General features: G+C 38.0%; 1 protein-coding gene across 4 annotated transcripts in view; it reads right to left on the reverse strand.

The window, feature by feature from the left end:
- LOC128664053 (hepatitis A virus cellular receptor 1 homolog) overlaps window positions 1-15,667 on the reverse strand; it is an 81,372-nt gene that overhangs the window by 43,433 nt on the left and 22,272 nt on the right. For all 4 annotated transcript variants that reach the window (XM_053718724.1, XM_053718721.1, XM_053718722.1 and 1 more), the window contains one exon: window positions 1,840-2,184. In XM_053718724.1, coding sequence (XP_053574699.1) covers window positions 1,840-2,184 — 345 coding nt within the window. The remainder of the gene's footprint in view (window positions 1-1,839; window positions 2,185-15,667) is intronic.

Raw genomic sequence — 15,667 nt, forward strand, 5'->3', positions numbered from 1 at the left:
ATTGTAAGTTTTCAGGGTTTTACCCCCTTTGTCAGACACCTTAAAACAAGCAACAAAGATGTACTCACGCCCATTGTGCCTTAAGACCCCTGTGCAAATGGCCGACGCCGAGCCGTGACTCCAATTCGCCACTTTCCATGTGGTGACATCATCAGGTAGAGACCCGACAGCCGGCCTCTATAATCTTTACATCTAAGAAATAAAAACAAAAATAATTATTGTTTTTATTGCTTGGATGTACAGATTATCGAGGCTACCCGATGATGTCACCACATGGGGAGTGGTGGATTGGAGTCGCGGCTCGGCGTCAGTCATTTGCACAGGGGTCTTAAGGCACAGCGGGGGTGAGTACATGTTTGTTGCTTGTTTTAAGGTGTCTGACAAAGGGGGTAAAACCCTGAAATGTTACATTAAATAGTGACGGTGAGTGCATCCGTGTCTTTATTGCTTATCTACTTGTTTGGAAGCACCCTGGGCTGATATCTTAATGGATCGAGAGTGTTGGCCTGTTGGACTTTATACATATATATATATTTACAGACATATATATATATATATATATATATATATATATATATATATATATATATATAGGGCTCAAAATTTCCACAAGCCCACTAGCAATTGACGATTAATGGTGGTGAGTGAAATTTAATTGTGAATGTTGAAGAATGGGGCATGTTGTAAGAAGCAAAGTTGGCACATTGCATTTGCAGAATGTACATTCCTATTACAACACTGACAAACACGCCTTTTGGGCTATGTGCTAAAACTATTATCTAAAGGGATATTATATAGCCATGAAAGTGCAAGGATTTGTTATTCCTCTAGGGCCTTAGGGACCCCATTAGTGCTTAGACTGTTCTGAGAGAGTAAACGGGGCAGAGAGAGACAGATTACAGAGGAGATGCAAAAGTGAAGAAGAAGGTAGAGTTAGGAAACAATGGAGAAAAAAATTGTGAAGAGAGGGGAAAAAAGAGCAGAGAGTGTAGGGAGAAGATATGGCCTGATAGAGAAGGGAGAGGGTAAAAGAGAGATTGAAGAGAGGAAGGAGTCCAGAAAGACAGTTAAGAGCGAGAAGGAAGAGATGAGAATTATTAAAAAAAAATCTCCAGGTCTGCTATGAACTTTCATGACTGTCAGCACTCTCTGCATTCCCTTCCTTTTTCTTTTCAGCTGTTGTCTTCCCCACAACATCTAGTTGATGTTTCTAATTGCTATTAACTTATTTTTGTAAGTTTATTACTGTGTGCAGCATTATTTCATTTGTTATGGTGTAAAATAAACACAATATTACAAAATGTTTTACAATGGCTTAACATATGCAAAGGGGGGGGAGTAGTGGGTATAATGTGGGTGGGATTAGAAGTGGCAAGTAACATTTTCTCCTGGCTACTTAGGATTTGACATTTTTAGGCCTTATTTATATATATATATAACCAACAACATGAAGCACTCCAAAGGTCTTATATTCTTGTCACTTTATTGTATATATATATATTTACAGACATATATATATATTTACAGACATATATATATATTTACAGACATATATATATATATTTACAGACATATATATATATTTACAGACATATATATATATTTACAGACATATATATATATATTTACAGACATATATATATATTTACAGACATATATATATATTTACAGACATATATATATATTTACAGACATATATATATATTTACAGACATATATATATATTTACAGACATATATATATTTATATATACACACACACACATATATGTGTGTGTAAGATTTATTTAGTTATATTCTCATATCTGTATACAAACAACACCATATATTTTGTTATTACCTTTGTCCACCTTCAGCTGCATGTTTAGTTTCATATCGTTGAACCATCCATGGTGTTCTACACGACAACAGTATGTCCCTTGATCTTGCATGCTCGCTTTCTGAATTGTTAGCGATACATCCCCGTTTGCAAGGTTACCCCTTAAGTCGTAACTTGCAGATTTCCTCCAGGTCACTTTATGCCCATCAGTCCAGATGAGAGGGTCATTGCATTTTGAATTGGGGCAGCTATCCCGTCCCCAACACATGGTGGTGATATCCCCAGGACTGCTAACTTTATAAGTACAGGGCAATGTAACAGGCTGATGTTCCACTCCCTTCACCACAAATCCATAGACTGAAGGGACTGCAAGACAAAAGACAAAAACCCCCAAAATGAGACCATATGTAAATTAGATACCTTCTTGTTTCTCAGCGCCATTCACCGTGTACTTCTTACATACTTATAAATATATAATTTTATTAATGCAATCTTAACATTGGGGTTAGAGTAAGACTTGTGAATTTAGTGATGGATATGCAACTAGATTAATAAATGTGAATAAGTGAGGGCCACTGGAATATCTGTGTCTCACAGAATATGTGCGGCTGAGACCTAAATGTAGAAAAACATTATCAGCCATTGAAATATATTACTCATTTTGAAACAAACCTCAGAATTAAAATAACATTAAAGGGACAGTTGACTTGAAAATTCTTATTGTTTAAAAAGATAGATAATCCCTTTATTACCCACTCCCCAGTTTTGCATAACCAACACAGTTATATTAATATACTTTTTACCTCTATGATCTAAGCCTCAGTAGGCTGCCCCCTTATCTCACTTCTTTTGAAAGACTTGCATTTTAGCCAATCATAGGAGAGAGCACAATGTTAAATTTATGGCATACACAAACTAGCGTTGTCTAGCTGTATAAACTGTCAACATGTACTGAGATAAGAGGCGGTCTTCAAGGGCTTGAGCCTACATAGGTTTAGCTCTCAACAAAGAATGCCAAGAGAACAAAGCAAGTTTGATGATAAAAGTAAATTAGAAAGTTGTTTAAAATTGCATGCCCTATCTGAATCATGAAAGCTTAATTTTGACTAGAATGTCCCTTTAAACTATTTTTGTTGCAGCTACAAGAATTATTTTACAATGTATACAAATGAGTGCGCTTTACATAGTAAAACTATTTCTTCATCTTATACTTGTGGACGTTTGTATGTGTCCACAGATACTGCTGCGGAAGACATCTTTTTCAGCAAATTATTAATTTATCTGTGAAGATCATTTGTAAAGAAGCCTGTTTTCCTCCTTTGCTTCAATATTCAATTAAACGTTTTAATTAACATTTTTTCATTCAAAAATGTTTTTTCGCAGGTATGATTGTTGTTCTTTTATATGCATAACTGAATTACTAGAGTTTAATGCCCTTTAAAAAATCAAGAGAAAAAAAGTTACTGCACATGCTAGAAAATTGCACAATAATGGAATCCTAGAATATCTGAAAGTGTGACCTACTAAAATCAATTAAATTGCTAAATAGAAACAAGAAGACACAAGTGCCAGATATAGCAGAATCTTGGTGCCTTTTTTCTTCACCCCATGCAGTGTGACTTCCCTTAGATGTCACAATGACTCAGTATAAGGCTACTCAGCATATTGACTTCCTCTAAAAGAAAAAAGTTTTGTTTTCTAGTAATCTAAAAAAAGGGAAAAAATCCACAAACCTCAACTATGAATGTGTAAAATAAACCTAATCACAAATAATGCTTATACTTTATTTGATTACTGTATCGAATTATAAAGAAAAATATTATAAAATGTTTACTTATGCATAGTGAAAAAAACTTGAAATCTACTTCATTTATTTTAATTTTATAGTGGATTTTGCAATTTTTTTCCGAGAGGCTGGAGTGTATCCTTCATGCTTCTGATCTTCATCCTGCAAAATCATACACAGTGATTGCTTGATCAGTGCCATAGTGAAAATAAGATAAAATATACTCCAGATGCTTTTCGGGGCAAGTCATTCCATTGAAAAATAAAACAATGGCAAATTTGCCAACAAAGGGCAAGATTCCGAGTGGAGCACTATTTAGTGCTCCCGCTCACACGCTAACTGTGCTAGAAGTAAGCATTGGATAGCTCGCATATTACAAGTTAAAAGTAAAAAGTTAAAGCTTGAACGCTAACCCGCTGCGCCCAAAATGTCACACTTAGAATATTGCAATGGCGTTAGCCTATTCCCCCACATCAATAGAGCAAAAAAAGTGGGAGAAACCCTACAAAACCCTACTAGTGCACAAACCTGATCGCTTTTTCTCAAGTGCGCTAACCTGCCATGAAAATATGAACATTTCACATTCCAATGTTCTTCACTTAGAAGAGTATGTTCTATTTATTCATAAATACATTTTTCTACATATATCCGATGGTATTTTGGTACAATATAGAGCTATACCTATATATATATATATATATATATATATACACACACACACGTTGGAATAGCCGTGTTAGTCCAGTAATTTAGATAACAAAATAACAAGAGTATTGCATTGAGCAATGATACTTTTTTTATTGGACTCAAGCAATCCCATTTACTATCAACTTTTAATACACGTGCTACATCCGACATTTTTGTATCTTTCGCAATAAAGTTTTGGGATGATGTTGTCCTTTCCCATTGGCTGATTACTTTTTGTTTCCATATTGATCAGTAAAATTGCCTGTTACAAATGTTCTAATGTTTTCATAGCTGACTTTTAGAAAATCCAGATGTCTTCTGGAATCACTGTTAATGTACTTCTGGAGGCTTAATGACTTCAAACACAAGGGATTTTCATAGACTGTAAGCCTTTTTTTTTTAGCACAGTCAAAGAGACATGAAACACAACATTTTTCTTTCATAATTCATAAAGAGCAATTTTAAACAATTACTTTCCCAGTAGTGCATTGCCAAAAAAAAATACATGTGATGATAGAAAAAAATTAGTAAAGAACTTCTTTTTTTTTCAAATTGGATGTGCTATGGCCCTGCTGGTGCAATCTGTAGGTATTTTTAAACAATCACAATACTGGGCATGAAATCAGACTGTCAAATCTCCTCCAAGTAGCAAACATACAAATAGATTCCAGCCTCTGTTTAAAATGACCTTTATGTTTTCATTGCAGGGTCCATAGGAACAGCTACAATGTTTCAGACCTACTGTAGGTCCTTAGTCATGTATGTACATGACTAAGGGCCTATAGTAGGCCCGAAATGTTGAAGCTGTTTTTTTCGTATGGACCCTGTAATGAAAGAAGAAAGTTAATTTTAAACAGAGGCTGGACTATATTTGCATGTTTGCAATCTGTAAGTATGCCAGTGCACATGAGCGTCTGGAGAGTGGGCAAGGGGGGGCACTTGCCCCCTCTAGAATTTTGCTCCAGGGAAAAAGTCAAGCGCACTTTTGCAATCACACAGCTAGATTAAAACATACTGTTCTGCTTTTAATCTAGCTGGTTGCTTGTAAGAGAGTGCCAGACTTTCTGTGTGTAGTGTTAAAGGGACATTCCAGTCAAAATGTAAATGCACATAGATTAATTATAGCTTTGAATAGAAAGATATTTGCAATATAAATGTATTAGCAAAAATGCTTCTAGTAAAAGTTATCACTATGTTTGTGTTGAAAAAAAATCTGCACGTGCATGTGAAGCATAGCCAGATATTGTCACTGAACCCACATTTTAAATAATGCAGCTGCTCAGAGCATCAATGGTTCCTGTATCATGTCAGAAATTAACAAATTGAGTAATTACCAGATGGTGCCAGCACCTTAGACTCTCTGAGCAAGTGCTGTGTTTAAAAAGCTGGTGCACGGTGCATACTTAAATACACTTTTTAAATAGCTATAGTTTTTATTAGTAACATTTTTGCTAATACATGTATATTACAAAATTGCTTCTGTTCAATGCAGAAATGCACCCATGTGGTTTTCAATTTTGGCTGGAATATCCCTTTAACATATGTGTTATGTAATTCTCTCTATGGGCTTTGCAGCCAGGCTTGACTTAAGTAGACTGCATGAGTCACTGATAGCTGTGCAGCTGTCTGTCAGTGCTGGTGAGTACCCAGGGCTGTGAGTTTTGCAGTGGCATGGGATGTGAACCCAATCTGGTTTGAGAGTGCAATTCATTTCCATTTTTTGTATGTGTCTAGGCATTACAAAAAGCTTGTGTCACCCTTTTGTATTTTAGTTTGGTTAAAGGCATGCATTGTGTGGCTGTATATTAGGGAGCCAGTGAGGAAGAGGTCTCAATGTGGTCCTGGGCTATCACTATTTGGCCAAAATGTGAAAAATAACTTTTCCACTTTTCTTTTAAATTAGTTGTGTGCTTGCAAGAGTGTTCTATACTTTCTATGTGTTGTGTGTGTATGTATTTGTGTGTGTGTGTATATATTTAAATATATATATATATATATATATATATATATATATATATATACACAGTATATAGAAAGCCCTTCCTTATATCTAAGCATACACACTCACTTTAGTCACTCTTTTGACACCAATGAGCTACAATGTTTATGTGCAGCTCATGAGTATGACAAGCAATCCTATTTGCTTCACATGTTGCCACTGATATTATTATGCTTAGATTATTTATTTTTTGCCACCCTTTAGAAAAATGTCTGCAGACGCCCATGCCAGTGCGATATGCTTATGTGTTGAGGCAGGGATGAATTTACATCCTGATCTACTGAAGTCCCTCTACGAGTTTGGAATGGTTCCCAGGAAACTTTTCTTTGAAGCAGATGACATTATAGTATCATACAACTTATTATCCTGCTTTGTTTTGATGACCTAAGTGCTCTAATTTGCAACTGTATTAATTAAACAGCTGTTGCAGTAATAATTTTATTCACTGTTTAACCTAACGCAAAAGAAAAACTGTTTGACTTTATACCCCACATATTTCTAAATGCCAACATAATTTAAAGGTAAATCAAGGATCTTAAAAACAGATACAAACTAGCTTGTACAGCTACGTGTGGGCTTGTAGTATCTTGGGGTTGCAGAACAGGCGGGAAAAAAAAACTGCTACTAATTGTTGCTGAGGATTAGTATTAAGGGAACATAAAACCCATTTTTTTTCTTGAATGATTCAGACAGAGCATGCCATGTTTTAAAACTTTCCAATTTACTTCAATTATCAAATTTACTTTGTTCTCATGGGGGTTGATTTATGAAGCAGTGGATGCTGCTTCCGACCCTCTCCACTTCAGGTCTGCCTAAAGCAGAAGTTAAGAAAGTTAAGCAGAAGTTAAGAAGCAGCGGTCCTAAGACCGCTGCTCCTTAACTCGTAGGCCACCTTTGAGGTGGCGGACAGCAATCAGCCCGATCGAATACGATCAGGTTGATTGACACCCCCTACTAGCGGCCTGCAGGGGGCGGTATTGCACCAGCAGTTCACAAGAACTGCTGGTGCAATGATAAATGCCGACAGCGTATGCTGTCAGCATTTATTGATGTGCAGCGGACATGATCCGCTATATCAGATCATGTCCGCTCGCACCTACATAAATTGACCCCATGGTTTTATTTTTATTTTATTTCTTTTTGGAACATTGGAATGTAAAATATTCAAATTTCAGCACACTTGGTTACACGCGATCGGGTTAGCGCACGAGTAGTGTTAGTTTTCCCCCCCCACTTTTCACACTCCTTTAAATTCTATGGGGGGGGAAACGTTACCACATTCACAATATTTTTTTTAGCACATTGGGTTAGCACTCATGCAAAAACTTGATGGTATCAGAAGATAAAGATAATAACGTTAACATTTTTTTGAATATGTTTAATTGTTAACCCTTTAGTTTGTATTGTGTCATTGTGGCCGAATTATCAAGCTCCGAACGGAGATTGATGCCCCGTGTTTCTGGCGAGCCTTAAGGCTTAAAGACCGCTGCTCCATATCCTGACCGCCTGCTCTGAGGCGGCGGACAGACATCGCCGGAAATCAACCAGATCAAATATGATCGGGTTGATTGATACTCCCTGCTAGCAGCCGCTTGGCCGCAAATCTGCAGGGGGCGGCATTGCACCAGCAATTCACCAGAACAGCTGGTGCAATGATAAAAGCCAAGAGCGTATGCTGTCGGCATTTATCGATGTGCAGCGGACATGATCCGCAATATCGGATCACGTCCGCTCACATCATGATAAATAGGCCCCATTATCTTTATTAGAGGTTGTGCAGTGCTGGTCTGAATATTATTTTTATGGGTTACATTAGAGGGCGCCAATGGTGAATTTATAGAACCAAAGGGGCAGTGAACTGAAAGTTTTTCAACCAATGTATCGGAACCAGGAAAGTTAAATTTTCACATTTATGTCCTTTTTAGGCCCAGTTGCACTTTATGGTAAATTAAAAATAAAAAGCTGTAATTTATCCTTTCTAAGAAAAAAATATTTTTACATTTAAATAGTTCCCTTTCAAATACTTCAATTTCTGTTCCTCTATTATATGCACTGCTGTCAACTGTGTGTGACGTTCCACATAACTTTAGTATCACTTTCTACCATATTATCTTATGAGACTGAATGACTTGTAATTAACCGATCATTTTTTCATAAATCAATTTTATTTAATAAGACCATCATGTGATATTTATCTTATGTAAGAAAATATTATTTAATCCAATAGACTTCTCGCTATAACATAATTGGATGCCATGATAAACAGCAAGCATTCTATTTTATGTGCGATTGAACCTGCATGGATAATAAAAATTGATCCTGATTTCCTGAATACAGAGTATATTAATCCTTGTGAAGATGACTGTAATTGATGCAAATACAAAGGAAATCGTTAGCAGTGAATGGCACAAATTGTAATAATGGCTCTAAAATGTAATGCCAAGTAATTAAAGTGTCGTTTCTGGCAGTACGCTATGCAACAATAAACCTCTCAATATTTATTTCACGACAGATCATTTTTTTTATTGCGTATAGGGCTACTCCGTTATATTAACAGGAATCCATCTTTTCGTCAATTTAAAGGACCACTAAGCACAGTAGAATAGCATAATCAATAAATGCATAATAAAGAGAGAATGCAAAATCACTTAGTTTGAATTTTAAATGGAGTAGTAGATGTTTTTCTGGCAAATGTCAAAGTTAGATATATTTTCATTACTGATACATCATGTGACAGCCATCAGCCAGTCACAAAATGCATATATCCTGTGAATCTTGTACATGCTCAGTACGAGCTGGTACTTCAAAAAGTGTAAATATAAAAGATTGTGCACATTTAGATAATGAATGTGAAATGGAAAATTGTTTTAAAATTGTGAATTGTGAAATTTTAATTTTGACTTGACTGTCCTTTTAAATGAATGGAGTTCAATGTTAAGGAACTGATATAAACTCACCTTTTGATTCAAATGTCACATAATTCATATTAGCCCCCCACACACACAGAGTTAGATTAGAAATGGCACGCTAATGATAGTGTGCAAGCGATATTACAAGTTGAAAGTATATGCGTTTGCTTGAGCACAGAGGCGCAACTAGAAACCACAGGGCCCAAGTGCAAGAATCTAAGAAGGGCCAACCCTAACCCAAAAAAAATGTGAATTTGATACATAAATGTGAATCAGATTACATGTCTGTAAAATGTACCCACAGTTCTTTGAGATGGTCTGACCCCCTATTACTGTATATAGTGACACTGGTTAACCCACCAGTACTGTATATAGTGACACTGTTTAACCCACCAGTACTGTATATAGTGACACTGTTTAACCCACCAGTACTGTATATAGTGAGTCAGCTACACAGTCTGTAATCTGCCGGTGAGATGGCTGGCCTGACCCTACCCAGTACTTTATAAAGTGACCACAGTAGTCTGTGACATAGTCCAGCCCCCCCGTACTGTGTATAGTGGTACTGTATAGTGACACTGTTTACCCCCCGCCCCCCATGCTGTAGTAACAAGGTCTGTAATTTGCTGGTTCCACAAACATACACACACACACACACATACATGCATAAATACACACACAGTCACATACATACATACATATACACACACATACATGCATAAATACACACACAGTCACACACATACATACACACACATACACACATACATGCATAAATACACACACAGTCACACACATACATACACACATACATACATGCATAAATACACACACAGTCACATACACACACACACACACACACATACATGCATAAATACACACACAGTCACACACATACATACACACACACACACACACACACATACATGCATAAATACACACACAGTCACATACATACATACACACACACATAAACACCAATGGGTAAAACAGAAAGACTAACCCCTGTAGTCAGAGACACTAGTGAAGCATCATGTCACACTCACATGATATCAGTGCAGGCAGTGGCAGGTCAACGTTTTTTATTGACCTCTGCACCCTCTGTAGTTCCGCCCCTGCTCAAACACAATCAAATATAGCGCAACTGAAGACCTTGTTATAATGTTTTTTAACTACAGGAAAATTATTTTATTTTAAATAAATATTTACATATATATATATATATTCCAATAGATAGGTTTAGATACATATTTTACATTAATATTATCAGATATATATAGAAATATATATTTAATAATAAAAATTAAAAAAAATTCTATATGAAGAAGGAATGTTAAATGTATTATTATTATTATCAGGTATTTGTAGAACGCCAACAGATTACACATCGCTAACAGATTCCACAGCGCTATTACGTAACGCGCTTCGGATTTCACACTTTAGGTCTAAAGTGGTGTCGGGTTAGCACACATGAAGAATGAGTTATCAAGGCACGTTATGTAAATATTACATATAAAATATTGAAAAAATATTATTATTATAGGTACTGTAAAATATGCATATATTTAGAGTGAAAGCTGTAAATAGCGTGCCACTTGTAATTAAATAGCAAAAGAAATTTGCCTGTTGGCTGTGATCAGTATATTTGCTAACATCAACCAGAAAATTCCAATAAGTGCCAAAATGCACATTTTGCTACTGAGAATACACTAAAGTTCATTTCACTTACAACTAAAAAGGCCACATTTTAAATGGCAAGCAGAGCATTTTCAAATTTGACTACAAGGATTTCTGCAATACACTTTAATTTGCAAAAAATTAAGCGTAGTTTGCGGCGCAAGCGAGGGAACCCCCGCCGCCCGCAGTTTCAGCTCGCAACTCGAGCTATCCCATATACGGCGCCGTCAGATGCTAAAGTGCCATAAGTCTCACAAACCAGCGATGTCCAGAAATCTGCGTAAGTACAAATTTCTGGAGTCGCCAGTGACTTACGGCACCTTTTAGAAACTGCCGGTGCCTACAAAACCTGACTAAATTATTAAATCTCCCGTGCTGTCTAACACGCCTCCCTAACATAGCCCGACACATCTAACCCTCTATCTGCTATCCCCCCTCACTATCCTAACAATAAAAAAAATGTATTAACCCCTAAACAGCCGCTCCCAGACCCCACCGCCACCTAATAAAGTTATTAACCCCTAAACCGCCGCACCCGGACCCCGCCGCCAGCTATATTAAATCTATAACCCCCTAATGTGAGCCCCTACCCCGCCGCCATCTACCTTACCTACCCCCTAAAGTGAGCCCCTACCCCGCCGCCATCTATTTTAAAATTATTAACCCCTAATCTAATCCCCTTACCCTGCCGCCACCTATATTAAATTATTTAGCCCCTAATCTAATCCCCCTACCCCGCCGCCACCTATATTAAATTAATTAATAGTAGGGGGATTAGATTAGGGGTTAATGTGTTTAATATAGGTGGCGGCGGTGTAGGGGGATTAGATTAGGGGTTAATACATTTATTATAGGTGGCGGCGGTGTAGGGGGATTTAGATTGTAGGCAAAAGAGCTGTTTACTTTGTAACAAAGCCCCACCAAAAGCATTCTTTGGGGCATGCCTTGCAAAAAGCCCTTTTAAGGGCTGGCAATAGAGCAGTTTACTTTGGGGTAATGTCACGCAAAAAGCCCTTTTCAGGGCTATTTGTAGGGTTAGACTTAGGTTTAGTGGTAGGGATAGTTTAGTATTTTAGGGGTTAAATAATTTAATATAGGTGGCGGCGGGGTAGGGGGATTAGATTAGGGGTTCATTAATTTAATATAGCTGGCGGCGGTGTAGGGGGATTAAATTAGGGGTTAATTAATTTAATATAGCTGGTGGCGGTGTAGGGGGATTAAATTAGGGGTTAATAATTTTAAAATAGATGGCAGCGGTGTAAGGGGCTCACTTTAGGGGGTAGTTTAATGTAGTTGGCGGCGGGGTAGGAGCTCACATTAGGGGGTTATACTTTTATTGTAGGTGGCGGCGGGGTCCGGGAGTGGCGGTTTAGGGGTTAATAACTTTATTAGGGATTGTGACGGGGGATCGCGGTTGACAGGTAGATAGACATTGCGCATGCGTTAGGTGTTAGGTTTTATTTAGCAGATCGCGGTTGACAGCTAGATAGACATTGCGCATGCGTTAGGTGTTAGGTTTTATTTAGCAGATCGCGGTTGACAGCTAGATAGACATTGCGCATGCGTTAGGTGTTAGGTTTATTTTGTAGCTAGTTTAGGGAGTTACGGGGCTCCAATAGACAGCGTAAGGCTTACTACGGCTGCTTTTTGTGGCGAGGTGAAAGTAAGATTTCTCCATTTTCGCCACGTAAGTCCTTACGCTGTATATTGGATACCAAACTGCGCTGGTTTGGTATACCTGCCTATGGCCCAAAAAACTACGGGCGACGGCAGAAATATACGAGCGTAACTTCTAGGTTACGCCATATATAGGATACCAAACCAGCGCAAAATTCAGCGTCGCCGGCATTTGCGGGCGACGCTGCATATCGGATCGGGCCCATCATATGTAATGTGACTTTTCTTTTGCACATCTCCCCTTAGCAGATACTGATACACTTGTATGTGCTTGCAGTACCACTGCATAAAAATGTTGAATGTAGGACTGCTCTCAGAAGCTTTTTTTTTCAATGAAAGTGTATTGCAAAAATGATTTGAAATTTGATTTATGCATCCCTTAAAGGGACATTCCAGCCAAAAGTGGAAACCCCATGGTTGCATTTCAATTTTCAATAGAAACATGTTTGTCATATACATGTGTAGCTATTTCAAAAGTGTATTTAACCCCTTAATGACTACAGCACTTTTCCATTTTCTGTCCGTTTGGGACCAAGGCTATTTTTACATTTCTGCGGTGTTTGTATTTAGCTGTCATTTTCCTCTTACTCATTTACTGTACCCACACATATTATATACCGTTTTTCTCGCCATTAAATGGACTTTCTAAAGATACCATTATTTTCATCATATCTTATAATTTACTATAAAAAAATTATAAAATATGAGGAAACAATTGAAAAAAACACACTTTTTCTAACTTTGACCCCCAATATCTGTTACACATCTACAACCACCAATAAACACCCATGCTAAATAGTTTCTAAATTTTGTCCTGAGTTTAGAAATACCCAATGTTTACATGTTCTTTGCTTTTTTTGCAAGTTATAGGGCACTAAATACAAGTAGCACTTTGCTATTTCCAAACCATTATTTTTCAAAATTAGCGCTAGTTACATTAGAACACTAATATCTTTCAGGAATCTCTGAATATCCATTGACATGTATATATTTTTTTTAGTAGACATCCCAAAGTATTCATCTAGGCCCATTTTGGTATATTTCATGCCACCATTTCACCGCCAAATACGATTAAATACAAAAAATCGTTCACTTTTTTACAAATTTTTTCACAAACTTTTGGTTTCTCACTGAAATTATTTACAAACAGCTTTTGCAATTATGGCTTAAATGGTTGTAAATTCTTCTCTGGGATCCCCTTTGTTCAGAAATAGCAGACATATATGGCTTTGGCGTTGCTTTTTAGTAATTAGAAGGCTGCTAAATGCCACTGCGCACTACACATGTATTATGCCCAGCAGTGAAGGGGTTAATTAGGGAGCATGTAGGGAGCTTTTAGGTATAATTTTAGCTTTAGTGTAGTGTAGTAGACAACCCCAAGTATTGATCTAGGCCAATTTTGGTATATTTCATGCCACCATTTCACCGCCAAATGCGATCAAATGAAAAAAAATGTTTTCACAATTTTAGGTTTCTCACTGAAATCATTTACAAACAGCTTGTACAATTATGGCACAAATGGTTGTAAATGCTTCTCTGGGATCCCCTTTGTTCAGAAATAGCAGACATATATGGCTTTGGCGTTGCTTTTTGGTAATTAGAAGGCCGCCAAATGCTGCTGCATTTCACACGTGTATTATGACTAGCAGTGAAGGGGTTAATTATGTAGCTTGTAGGGAGCTTGCAGGGTTAATTTTAGCTTTAGTGTAGAGCTCAGCCTCCCACCTGAAACATGAGACCCCCTGATCCCTCCCAAACAGCTCACTTCCCTCCCCCACCCCACAATTGTCCCCGCCATCTTAAGTACTGGCAGAAACTCTGCCAGTACTAAAATAAAAGCTATATTTGGGCTTTTTTTGTGTGTTTTTTAGCATATTTACATATGCTGCTGTGTAGGATCCCCCCTTAGCCCCCAACCTCACTGATCCCCCACTAAACAGCTCTCTAACCCTCCCCCTCTGCCTTAATGGGCGCCATCTTGGGTACTGGCAGCTGTCTGCCAGTACCCAGTTTAGTAAAAAATGTGCCTTTTTTTAAAAAAAAATTCCCTTTTCTGTAGTGTAGCTTCCCCCCCCACAAGACCAACCCCCCACCCCTTCCCGATCCCTTAGCTGTTTATTTAGAACTTTCAAAACTTTTTTTTGTTGCTTTTTACAGCTTTATTTTTCTGCAGTGTAGCGGTTCCCTCCCGCTCCCGCCCCGTGCACGCGCCCGCCCTCCGCCCTTTGTGCACGCGTGCGCTCCCGTGCGCGCACCCGACTGTTCCGCCCCCGATCCCGCCCCCCTTCCCTCCACTCGGCACATCGATGGCCGCCCACCCGCCTCCCAGACTTGCTCCCACCCACCAACGATACCGGCCACCGATGTCCGGTGCAGAGAGGGCCACAGAGTGGCTCTCTCTGCATCGGATGGCCAAGGGGGGTTATTGCAGGATGCCTCGATATCGAGGCATCACTGCAATAACCGGAAAGCAGCTGGAAGCGAGCAGGATCGCTTCCAGCTGCTTTCCAGACCAAGGACGTACGCCACACGTCCTCGGTCATTAACTGTATTTTTTTTGAGGACGTGTGGCGTACGTCCTTGGTCATTAAGGGGTTAAGTATGCACCGTGCACCAGCATTTTAAACATAGCATATATATATATATATATATATATATATATATATATATGTGTATGTCCTAAAGAGGATAACACAATATTATATAAAATAGGGGCGATATCTAAATATAATAATACTAGCAAGATTATATGTGATTTCAAGGTTCACAATACATATATTCCCAGGAGTAATATTACTTGTGCAAAAACATACAAGTACAACTTAGCTTATAGCATACAAACTGTGATACAGAATGTCCAGATAGACAAAAGAATAAAACATGTCCAAATAAAGTCCAAAATATTCCTTTAAAGTTATAGAGGTGTAAGGCAGCTCTCCTCGATGTATAAGGCCATCCACAACAGGTTAATCTATAAGGAAATAGAGAAGGCGCCACATAGCATAATTCCGTATATTATATCAGATTTTAAAATTGTAGTTCAGAACCACTCACGTGTAAAAAAGCACCAAGATGTAGTGCTGGCTAGGCAGACCGGAACCTCAGAGTTGTCCG

The sequence above is a fragment of the Bombina bombina genome, chromosome 6 (genome assembly GCF_027579735.1).
Source record: "Bombina bombina isolate aBomBom1 chromosome 6, aBomBom1.pri, whole genome shotgun sequence".
NCBI classification, from domain to species: Eukaryota; Metazoa; Chordata; class Amphibia; order Anura; family Bombinatoridae; genus Bombina; species Bombina bombina.